Here is a 13,057-nt window from a genome sequence, read left to right as displayed (position 1 = left end):
CTTGACAGTTTTGAGGAATGCTGGTCAGGTATTTTATAACCATCCCTTAAATGGGATTTGTCTAATATTTTTCTCATGAGTAACTGGGGTTATGAATTTTTTGAAGAAAAAAACAAGGTAAAATGCCATTGTCATGAAATAATATCAAAAGAACATACAATTAACATGACATTATTGTTGATTCCAACATTGATAACTTTGCAGAGTTAATAGTTGTCAGAGTTCTCCAGAATGAAGTTAATCTTTCTGCCCCTTCCCAAACTATATTCTCTGACAGGAAACCACTTTCCATAGCTCATATTTTAAGAGTGGGAACTTATGTTCCACACCCTTCAGGGCACAATACATAAATTATGTGGAATTCTTTTGCATGGGAGATTTGACTGTTCTCCACTTATTTTGCTACTCTATTTATATTAGTATACACTCATGAATTTTTATACATTGGACTATAATCCAATATTACTAACTTTTGTTACTTTAATTATAAGTTTGACAACTGGGAGCTCTTTCAGTTGACTCCTTCCTTTTAACATATCACTATGGGGTTGTTTTTAGTTTGGGGGGACATTTTTTGTAGCATCACAGCCTGCTGTGTCAGGACCCAGTTCACTCACCAGTTATCAGCACAAGCCCCAGCACCCCTAGGCCCAAGCCCTGCAGACCAACAGGCCAACACCCATTCTGAGACACTTTGGCTCCTCAGTCAGCCACCCCAGGATACAGTTACACCTACCAGTGGGATCTCTGGACCTTGCCTTCAACTAACCAGAGTGCTGACAGCAGAGGGGCAGGGCTCTAAGAACCCTAAACCATGCAGCCAGAGACCTCAGGAGCTGACTCTGCCCACCAGTGGCTCTGCACTTGCCTCAGGACTTGTCTACACACACCAGTCATCCCGTACCTGCCCTGAGACCCTCTGGACCCAGTGCCTGATAACCCTCAGGCCAACATCAGGTTGGGGACACCCTGAACCCCTCAGCCAGTAGCCTCAGGCTCTAGCTCCACTCATCAGTGGACCAGTATCAACTCTGGGACACCCCAGAGCTCACAGTCACTCATGTCAGGCTTCAGTGCCACCCACCAACAGGCTATCACAAGTCCCAGGACCCTGCAGGGCTCCAAAGCCAGTTGCCTCAAGACACAACTCCACCAGCGGACAGCTGCCAGCAGTCTCCACACAAAGCACGCACAGGCAACCAACCAAACAGGGGCCAGCCACACCTAATACACCACCCCCAGTGGTCACACAACCACCACAGAGGAGACCATGAAGCCCACATCAGGGGCACCCTTAGAGCACATAGCTCTGGTGACCAGAGGGGAGTGCGTTCCTGGGATGCATAGGACATCTCTTACAAAATGCCACTTCTACAAAGTTGGGAAACATAACAAAAGTAGCAAATACATAGAAATAAAAATAGCAAATTGGGCAAAATGAGATGACAGAGAAACATGTTTCAAACAATGGAACAAGATGAAACCCCAGAAGAAGAAATAAGTAAAGGGAGACATGCAACCTACCCAAAAGAGTTACAGGGTAATGGTTGTAAAGATGATCAAAGAACTTGGGAGAAAATTGAATGAACAGAAGGAAGTGTTAGAAGTTGTTAGCAAAGAGAAACTATAAGGGATAATCAAAAAGAGATGGAAAATCCAATACCCTAAAATTTGATATGGAATCATAAAAGATCTTGAATTGCCAAAGCAATCTTAAGAAAAGAAGAACAAAGATGGAGGCATAACCCTCCCAACAAAATACAAGAAAGAGACATTAGGAAAACAACCTCATTTACAATCTCATCAAAAAGGATAAAATATCTAGCGCCAGGGTCCAGCCCCCACAGGATCCAGGGAAACCCGAAGGAGAAACAGAGTCAGCGATTGCAATTGATTTAGAGAGAGAGATAGTTAAGAATGTTGTAGATAAGAAAATAGAGGAGAGAAGAAAAGAGGCTGGTGTTCCTTGGTTTATACAGAAAATCAATAAAGTCTCAAGACAAGAGACTTGCACCGTCTACGTGAGGCCACAGGTGCCCTCTCAGTCTCCCGAGGGAGTGAAGGCGCAGGGCACCTTCCCGTTAAAGTCTTAGAAACCCAGGCAAATAAGTAGACATGGCGGATCTCTGTACTCCAGACAGGAACTAGCCTGAAAGAGAGAGTAAGAGGAGGAAAATGATTGACACAAGGTGATCAAGCTGCTTTGATGAGCGAGATCTATAGCTTTATTTTTAAATGGAACTTATATACCTTTTTTGTACATAGAGGGAAATGAAAGATGCAAGGTCATACAGAGTCAGCCCAACATTCCAGCAGTATTGCCCTTATCAAAACCATGATTTTTCTGCATACCTTTTCCACAAAAGATGTGTACAGTATCTTCTGGCCTTGGAGGCCTGTGAACATTTTATGACCCTCTTTTGATAAAGGCTGCTCAACCAGAAAACTTATTTTCCCTCAAAGTGTTTTTTCTTTATATTTCTAATCTATGTCAGCCTCAGAAAATGCCAGAGTTACATTTTTTACAGAGCAAAGGTGCAGTGAGTTACAAGAAAGAACCAATTAGTTCAAAAGTCTGATATGGTTAAATTCAAGGCTACACTTATTTTTCCAGCATTCTCACTATGTTAACTAATGCATTCCCAGGTGCACAGTGGATAAGAGATATGGGAACTTAGCAACAAGCATTGGCCCAGTAATGAAATCCTACATCAGCACTAGCATTACTCTAATAACTTTTAACTCTTTCAAAGGCTCTATGTTTTAGGTTTTCTGTGCCTCTCACAGTTGGGAAGCTGTAAATAATTGTATGCATAGCTGCAAGAGTCTGGATAACCTGCCAATGTCCAGGAGACTTATTAGCTATAGCCCTAAGTTGATTTTCTCCAGAGAAAGGTGGTCAGGGTTAGCCCCCTGTTAATGTCAGAGGAGTTGGGGAAAGTCATGAAACAGTAAAACAGACAGATTCTGGTTTTGGGGTAGATGCTCGAGAAAGCCTAGGGAGCCCCTTGAATTCTGAAGCCTTGCTTAACAGTTCTCTTCCACATGACCTTGTCATGGGTGGGATCTCCCATGGCGGCTCCCGGCAATCTAGGAACAAATCTAACCAAGGCAGTAATAAACTTATACTCAGAAAATTGTAAGACACTAATGAAGAAATCAAAGGTGACACAAATGGAAAGATATACCAAGTTTATGGATTAGAAGAAATCAGCATTGCTAAACTGTGCATACTACACAAAGCAATCTACAGGTCTAATGCAATCCCTATAGAGATATCCATGACATTTTTCACAACTAGATCAAACAATCCTAAAATTTATGTGGAAATATGTAAGACTCTCCAGCTAAAGGAATCTTGAGAAAAAAGAACAAAGCTGGAGGTATCACTCTTCTTGACTTCAGACTGTACCACAAAGCAACAGTCATCAAAACAACATTGTACTGGCACAAAAACAGATACATAGATCAATGGAACAAACAGAGAGCACATGAAATAAACCCATGCACTTACAGTCAATTAATCTGCAACAAAGGAGGCAAGAATATACAATGAAGAAAAGACAGTCTCTTCAGTAAGTGGTGCTGGCAAAACTGGAAAGCTACACGTCAAAGAATACATTCAGAATGTATCTCATATCATATACAAAATTAAATTCAGAATGGATTAAAAATCTAAATCAAAACCCAAAAATCTACAGAAGAAAATATAGGCAGAACATTCTATGACATAAATCTTGGCACTATTTTCATGGTTCTATGTCCTAAAACAAAGTAAACAAAAGCAAAAATAAGCAAATAAGACCTAATTAAACTTGAAAGCTTTTGCAACCAATACAATATTGTAAAGTCATTAGTCTCCAATTAAAATAAATAAATTTATATTTTAAAAAAAGCTTTTGCATGGCAAAGTAAACTACTGACAAAACAAAAGACAACTTATAGAATGGGAGAAAATATTTGCAAATGATATGACTGACAAGGGGCTAAAATCCAAAATGTATATAAACAGCTTATGCAGCTCAATATAAAAAATAATCCTATCAAAAATGGGCAGAAGACCTGAAAAGATATTTTTCCAAAGAAGACATACAGATGGCCAATATACCAATGAAAAGATGCTCAAAATTGCAAATCATCAAAGAAATGCAAATCAAAACCATAATGAGATATCACCTCATGACTGTCTGAACTGCTATCATTAAAAGGACCACAAATAACAAATGCTGGCAAGAATGTGAAAAAAAGTGAAACTCTGTTTGCTATTAGTGGGGATGTAAATCAGTACAGACACTATGGAAAACACTATAGAGGCTCCTTAAAAAACTAAAAATAGAACTACCATATTATTCAACAATTCCCCTCCTGGGTATATATCAAAAAAAAAAAAAAACCAACACTAATTTGAAAAGATATGGGCAACCTAATATTTACAGCAGCATTATCTATAACAGTCAAGATATGGAAGCAACCTAAGTGTCCATTAACATAAGAATGGACAAAGTTGCCCTGATGCACATATACAATGGAATATTGTTGTTCATTGTCCAGTTGCTAAGTCATGTCTGACTATTTGTGACCCCATGGACTGAAGCATGCCAGGCTTCTCTGTCCTCTACCATCTCCCAGAGCTTGCTCATACTCATGTCCATTAATTCAGTGACACCATTCAACCATCTCATCCTCTGCTGCCCCCTTCTCTCTTGCCCTCAGTCTTTCCCAGCACCAAGGTCTTTTCCAATAAGCAGGCTCTTCACATCAGGTGGCCAATGTATTGGAGCTTCAGCATCAGCCCTTCCAATGAATATTCAGGACTGATTTCCTTTAGGATTGACTGGTTTGATTTCCTTGCTGTCCAACGGACTCCCAAGAGTCTTCTCCAACACCACAGTTCAAAAGCATCAATTCTTCAGTGCTCAGCTTTCTTTATGGTCCAACTCTCACATCTGTACATGACTACTAGAAAAACCATAGCTTTGACTCTATGGACCTTTGTCAGCAAAGTGATGTCTCTGCTTTTTAATATTACAATGGAATATTACTCAGCCACAAAAAAGAATGAAATTTTGTCTTTTGTCACAATATGAACAGTCAAAGATATTATTCTTCATAAAATAAGTAAGACCAAGAAAGACAAATGCTGTATGTCGTCACTGGTATATGGAATCTTAAAAAATAACACAAGTGAATGAATATAACAAAACAGAACCATATTTATAGAAGAAACTAGTGATTACCAGTGGGAAGAGGGATAGGGGAGGGATAGGTACAAACTTCTGTGTGTGAAATAAATAAGCTATGAGGATATATGGTACAGCATGTATGCTGTATTGGATATACAGCATATATAGGAATATAGCCTATATCTTATAACTTTTATAATATTTTATAATAACTTTATTTATAATATTTACATTATAATTTTATATAATTATTTAAATATTTTATATATGTTATTTATAATAACTTTAAGTGGAGTATAATTATAAAAATATTGAATTGCTATGGTGTACACCTGAAACTAACATATTAAAAAATTCTCAGTTTTATTTATGACTTATATTGCCACCTCAAAGACTTGAAATGAACTTGGGCATAAAAAATTGGGGATAGCTAATTCCATACTAATATATTTCTCTTTTTAGGAGAGAAAAGAATATTAAAAAGTGGAAAAACTCAAGGACTCTTGGCCCTCATTTTAATTCACTTGAGTGCAGTTTAGCTAAAAACATCATGCAATACAGGTTATATATTTATTTCTATCAGATTTTTAGTTGTTTTGTAGTGCCATAACCAAAGAAAGACAAAAATCACAGAAACAAGCTGGGCACTAGAGTCTCCCAATGATTTCTTTTTTGTGTTGACAACCCATTCCTCATTATTACATCTCCAAACAGTAATTTTTTCTAATTGGTAGTGAGGCATTCAAAAGTCCTGAATCTTTGTCCATCCATCAAATATAAAATAAAGTTCAATTGGGCTGTGATTTTCTGTTTGAGAGGGAATGAATCTCAACAGGCACATTATATCAATCTTTTTCTACAAAACACTTTCTTGGAAAGAGCTGAAATTCTTCTTGTCTTCTTTTTAATGGAATGAAAATGTGCAAGAATAGAAATGTGGCACTGGTATCAGAACTAAAGGAAATCTCTATAACAAAAATAGATGAGTTCAAAAGCCTACTTAATTTGAATCAGTTCTAATGAGGTGGATGAAACTGGAGCCGATTATACAGAGTGAAGTAAGCCAGAAAGAAAAACACCAATACAGTACACTAACACATATATATGGAATTTAGAAAGATAGTAACGATAACCCTGTATGCGAGACAGCAAAAGAGACGCGGATGTACAGAACAGACTTTTTCACTCTGTGGGAGAGGGAGAGGGCAGGATGATTTGGGAGAATGGCATTGAAACATGTATAATATCATATAAGAAATGAATCACCAGTCTAGATTCGATGCCGGATACAGGATGCTTGGGGCTGGTGCACTGGGATAACCCAGAGGGATGGTATGGGGAGGGAGGTGGGAAGGGGGGTTCAGGATTTGGAATTTATGTACACCCGTGGCGGATTCATGTTGATGTATGGCAAAACCAATACAGTATTGTAAAGTAAAAAAATAAAAAATAAAAATAAATAAACAAAAGCTTACTTTAAATGTTCAATGTTTTATAATGATTGCAGTTCTCAAACATTTTGATACTTTGTGCTTAAAGAAATGTTTTAGCAGTTTAAACACTGTGAAACTTTACTGAAGCCACTGTAAATGAATTTTACAACTCCCATGAAGAAAAACTCACTCCACAATTCCTCCCACAGTTTTATTAGACAGGGTTTTCAAATATACAATAGAACATACAACCTAAAGTATGCCAGGCATTTGATTTCAAATCAGTGTTTGGCAACAATGCTGTTGAAGGTGCCTGCAAGTCACAGCACATATGCATAAGCATTTAAAAGAGCAATAGTCCTAAACTGCTTTTTCCAATGATGTCAATATCATTTCTTTTTTTCCTTCCAAAAAACTGTCTTCTACCTTTTTTTAGCCTCATGGTTTCCTCTTCTGTCCATACAGAAAGACTGGATGCCAAGAGTAGAATTGACACCAAACCTCACGTCTTTCATGGCATTTGAGACTAGCTTACTATTAAAAAGAAACGACTGCTCTCCCAAATACATTTTTAGAGATGTATTGCCTGTCACTTCAGACGTGATCTGTTATAGAATGATTCTGTCTATAATCTGTTCATTTTTCTTTTACTTCTTTTTTCCCTGTGAAATGTTTTACTCTCTTTCCAACATTTCCCTCTAGTTTCATTTAAGCATTTTCTCTTGAGTTGTAACCTTTACCCCTCTTTCTTTTTTGTGTTGACAACCCATTCCTCATTATTACATCTCCAAACAGTTTTTTTTATTTTATGGCTTTTCTATTATGCTCCATTGGAATTCTACCTAGTCACCCTTTGGCTGCATGTATATGCACTCGGCAAACTAAATCTGACAAAAATCTGTGAATTGTTCATCATCGCACCTTTTGGACACACACCAAGCATCAAGCAATCTAGGGGATGAAGTTAGTATGAAGAATATGGAATGTTATCTTTGAAGATCAGTGATTCTACTGTTTTAATTTTAGCACTTGTCCAAGATACCTACTTAAGGCAAATTCCATAAACTTCAAATGAAATCTCCAGGTCTTCTGAAATGAAGGCAAGATAGAAACAAGTAAGAAATAGTTTTGTTTATACGTAAGGTTTGAAAGATGATAATATATTGACAGACATACACAAATACCACATATACAGTGCTGCATGGTAAACTGAAAAAAGTTATAGAAATGGTATATAAAAAGGAATAAAACCATAGTCATTCAAAGTGGTCAGAGTAGAGTATAAAATAACTATAGAGATTTGCAAATCCTGAAAGAGGTGGTGAATTGAGACCTGAATCACAATAACAGAATTGGAATAGGAATTTCAACCATATGTATCAATAGTAGGTTAAATTTTATTGGGGGACTACTCAAAACAACAGAAAATTTCTTCTTGGGTTTCTGTAATTAGAACCTCTTAGTCGCGAAGTCTATTTTACTAGTCATGTCAAGGAATCCAAGCGCAAAGTATACTAAAACAAGATGAAAATACTGACTAATACATAAATATGACTTCTCTAGCATCTTGACATCTGAAATGTATGTCTTCAGAATGCATACCACTTGGAAATTTCCTTACCTATTCATCTACCTACTCTCTGCTATCTATTTTAGTAAGTGAAAGAAGTAGGCAAGTGAGTAAGAAGCATAAGGATAACAAAAATACATTTAAAACTAGAATTTAAGTAGCTTTCCTTTGTAGAGTATATAAAGCAACCCATAGAACAGTGAGTATGGTTTTTAATGTATTAACCTTTCTTTAGAATGAAGTTTTATGCTGATAGCTCAACTCAACTGGTGTTATTTTTCAAGGTTAATTTAAAGATATCAAAGTTGATTGACTAAAACATAACACTAAAACATCAAGTTGGTATTCTTATTAACATTTCATTCATCGTTGGTGGGAAAGAAATCAACCTGTCCTGGACAATATAAGTATAGCACCATGACACATCCACACAGAAGAATCTTCTCTTTACGTCTAAGCAGGCATAGTCCATGCAGTAGAGAAATGTATTAGGCAATTGCTTTCTAATTCACTAAAACAGTGCCCTTTCTGCTGCACCTATGACTTAGATTTCTGAATACTTTAGAACTGAACTATTCTCAGTGTACCACCTTGAATATTCACCATTCACAAACTGGCACTTTTGCCAAAGGAATTACACTTGTGACTTATTTCCATGGCAACCTCTAAATTACAGATTCCAAAATTAGCTGCAATAAAAAAGAAAAAAAAAAAAAAACGGACCCTCACCCTAGTTCTTGGCAGAGTTATCCTGAGCATCTTTCAAGGCTTTTTGGTTTGGTTTCAAAACCAGCTCTGTCATAAGAGAGAAAGTGAGATCATGATTTATCCTGCAGATTGCAAATTAGAACCAAGCTGTCTTCTCATGAGAATCTAAAACTAGATTTGGGGAGTAAAGAAAGCATCTTCAAAAGTCATGTTCCAGATAAGGGTATCTTCAAGAGCATCTTGCTGTTATCTTTTTTAAAATTCCTTTTGGTGAACTCCAATTGCTTTGAGGAAGGCAGAAGCATCAGAATTCCAACTTTCTAATGAATAACTGGGCTTCCCTGAGAGTTAGTGGTAAAGAATCTGCTTGCCAATGCAGGAGACATGGGTTCGATACCTGGGCTGGGAAGATCCCCTGGGGAAGAAAATGGCAACTCACTCCAGTATTCTTGCCTGGGAAATCCCATGGACAAACAAGCCTGATGGGTTACAGTCTATGGGAATGAAAAGAGTTGGATATGACTTAGCAACTAAACAACAATGAAAAACGAACACCAACATAAATAGTATTTGAATATTCAGACAAATTCCAATATTCATACTTAGAACCTTCTTTATTTTTGGATAAACACATGTGTTTCTCAGCAAGACTGTCTTTTTGGCAGCAATCGGATGCTGATACCAATTTATGTGTGACCTCCTGTAGGCAGGGCAATGGGGAGCCTTCATGAACTGAGTGTATCCTTTAAACTTCATACCAATTCTAGAGGAAAGGCAGGTTTCATTTCCATTTTCCAGTTTAGGAAACTGAGCCTCAGAACTGATAAGTAACTTGTTCAGATCATCTAGCTAATAAGTAGAAGAATCAGGAATCAAAGTGGAAGAATCAGCTTGAATGAGTTCACTCAACCTGTAATCATCATCTTTAAATATGGAATTCAGAGAGAAAAGTATCATTCCCTCACTTTTTTAAAAATGTCTCTTTCCAGACACATGTACCCCAATGTTCATCACAGCACTGTTGATAATAGCCAGGACATGGAAGCAACCTAAATGTCCATCAGCAGACAAATGGATAAGAAAGCTGTGGTACATATACACAATGGAGTATTACTCAGCCATTAAAAAGAATACATTTGAATCAGTTCTAATGCGGTAGATGAAACTGGAGCCTATTATACAGAGTGAAGTAAGCCAGAAAGAAAAACACCAATACAGTACACTAACGCATATATATGGAATTTAGAAAGATGGAAACGATAACTTTGTATGCAAGACAGCAAAAGAGACACAGATGTATAAAACAGTCTTTTGGACTCTGTGGGAGGGAGAGGGTAGGATGATTTGGGAGAATGGCATTGAAATATGTAGAATATCATATGTGAAATGAATCTCCAGTCCAGGCTCAATGCATGATACAGGATGCTCAGAGCTGGTGCACTGGCATGACCCAGAGGGAGTCTGGGGAGGGAGGTAGGAGTGGGGTTCAGGATGGGAAACACGTGTATACCTGTGGCGGATTAATGTTGATGTATGGCAAAACCTATACAATATTGTAAAGTAATTAGCCTCCAATTAAAATAAATAATTTTTTTTAATTTTTTAAGTATCTTTCCCAGTTAATTTCTATATTGAGATTTCCTTTACAATACACACATAATTTGCAATAAAAGATAACATGAGCAGATTAATGCATCAAACTGTTCAGCTTATTAATGGTTTTACTCATTTGTTCTAAAAAAAATGAAAGGAAATAAACACAAACGTTTGCCATATAACAGATCAGCATGCTTTGCACATCAGTTGAGTTTCTGTACACATAGTTCAGGGACATCATAGGGCCTAATAAAGGAGTTCTTCTTGGTTTATGCTTTATTTCCTATAAAACAACACAGTACAGTATGCCTTTTGTTTCAGATAAAAAATAAGTTTGTACACTGACCTCCACCTGATGCTAACAAATTTTACAGATTTGTTTCAAATTTATACAGATTTTTAATTTATCAGTTAAGTTCAATTGCTCAGTCGTGTCTGATTCTTTGCGACCCTATGGACTGCAGCACACCAGGCCTTCTTGTCCATCACCAACTCCCGGAGTTCACTCAAACTCATGTCCATTGAGTCAGTGATGCCATTCAACCATGTCATCCTCTGTCGTCCCGTTCTCCTCCAGCCTTCAATCTTTCCCAGCATCAGAGTCTTTTCAAATGAGCCAGTTCTTCGCATCAGGTGGCCAAAGTATTAAAGTACTGGAGTTTCAGCTTCAGCATCAGTCCTTCCAATGAATATTCAGGACTGATTTCCTTTTTCATTGAGTATGAAAAGCCTGGCTATGACAGTTATTGTGTCATACTGGGTTTGTTTGGATCTTGTGTTGACATCGACCCTAAATAATCATGAAAGTGATTCTTCTGCAGAAGTATTTGAGCTGTTCTCTGTTCTTAATTCATTCTTAATTCTTAAATGTCGATGAGCTGAGAATATACTGAAAATTGTGCAGTCAGCTAGCTTTAACTTTTGTCCTTTCAGGTTGCTTTTCTAAATTAAATCGTATCTTACTTTAATTTTATATAGATGACTATATCCAGTTACCACAGAAAATTTAATTATATTTTGTTCCTGCCCAGTCATTGACTTGAGGCAAATCTTTAATACTAATGACTATATGCTACTAACATTGTTGTTATTGTCAGTCACTAAGTTGTGTCTGACTCTTTGTGACCCTGTAGACAGTAGCATGCCAGGCTTCCCTGTCCTTCACTACCTCCCAGAGTTTGCTCAAACTCATGTCCATGGAGTCAATTATGCCATCCAACCATCTCATCCTCTGTCAGGCCCTTCTCCTCCTGCCCTCAATCTTTCCCAGCATCAGGGTCTTTTCCAGTGAGTCAGCTCTTTTCATCAGGTAGCCAAAATATTGCTACTAATGTTAACGAAAGAAATTCTTTAAAAAATTGTTTTCATCTTGGAATATGATGGACTATTCCTTTCCTCTTGCTTAAAATGTTTCTTTCAATTCCTACTGCATATACAAAAAATTCAAATTCCCATTGCAAACAAGGTAGACCTCCCTTTTCCTTCCACTCTTCTATGAATCACAGGCTAAAGCGTTAAAAACCTATTAAATCTGAATCCAAATCCTGTCTCTGCCACTCTCTGCCAATGTAACCTTGAGATATTTGGAGGTTTAGTTTTACTTTATCTAAGATTTATCTTGTGAAAAATAGGGGTAATAATACCTGACTCAAAATTTTTGAAAGGAATAAATGTTAGAAAACATATACGACATTGAAAACAGTGACTGGTCATTCCTGCCAGCACAGCAACCCTTCTAGCTGTTCCCCACCCCTAGTTCTTCCCCAAACCCCCCTCTATTCATCCTGTTCTGTAACCACACTGAGCAGCCTTCTTTCCCTGAGGAATAAATGCTTTCTTGCTCTCTGCCCTCACACATGCCATGCACGATGGAATAACCTTCACTCCCTTCTTCTCATTACACTGCTCCTTCAGTTATCTGGGTGGCATCTTCTTTACGATGCCTTACTTCCTTGACCTCTCTCCACATGAGTTCAGAGTTTTTACCTTTATTCTGAATTTATGCAGCAGGTCTTTAAAGACCTCTGATATAGCTATGATATGGTACTGATACAATGGTATGCTTACCTTTAGGCCTTTCCTAGTCATCTGAGCCCCTCGAAGGCAGAGTTGCCATAAATCACATGTCCCTACTACCTAGTGTTCAACATTTTTTGAATGAAAAAATCCTGTGCTTAAGAAATTCATGATCATTATATCCCATTTCCTTTTCAATTCTTCTCTATCCACAGTTAAGACAAAATTGTTCTTTTGCTCTGGGGGCTTGTGTTTAGTAGGCACAGGACAAATGTCTGTCCATTTTATATAGTGGAGATAAGAATGAGGGTTTTAGGAGCAGGGAGATTGAGAATGAAGGGAAGGAGAATTAAATGGACTTGAAAAGAGAAGGGAACATAAGAACATCACCTTCATTTATCATCTCTTTTGGAATCTCACTTTTGAAAACTAGACAAGTATGTAGTACCAAATGTATGCTATGTCCTGCAGAAGACAGATTTCTTTTCCCTCTTTCAACTTTTTAAAATCACACACTAGGAGGTGAAGAGACAATTGAGAGAAGAGGTTTT

General features: G+C 37.5%; 1 protein-coding gene across 1 annotated transcript in view; it reads left to right on the top strand.

The window, feature by feature from the left end:
- The first annotated feature begins 542 nt into the window (after positions 1 to 542).
- LOC101118703 (heterogeneous nuclear ribonucleoprotein D-like) overlaps positions 543 to 13,057 on the top strand; it is a 92,749-nt gene continuing 80,234 nt past the window's right edge. The window contains 1 exon segment of the mRNA XM_012181307.4: positions 543 to 957. Within this exon segment, the coding sequence (XP_012036697.3) occupies positions 543 to 957 (415 nt within the window).

This window comes from Ovis aries, chromosome 7 (assembly GCF_016772045.2).
Source record: "Ovis aries strain OAR_USU_Benz2616 breed Rambouillet chromosome 7, ARS-UI_Ramb_v3.0, whole genome shotgun sequence".
In the NCBI taxonomy this organism is placed as follows: Eukaryota; Metazoa; Chordata; class Mammalia; order Artiodactyla; family Bovidae; genus Ovis; species Ovis aries.
Note: the sequence above shows the minus strand (reverse complement) of the source record. Positions and strands in the feature narration are given on the sequence as shown.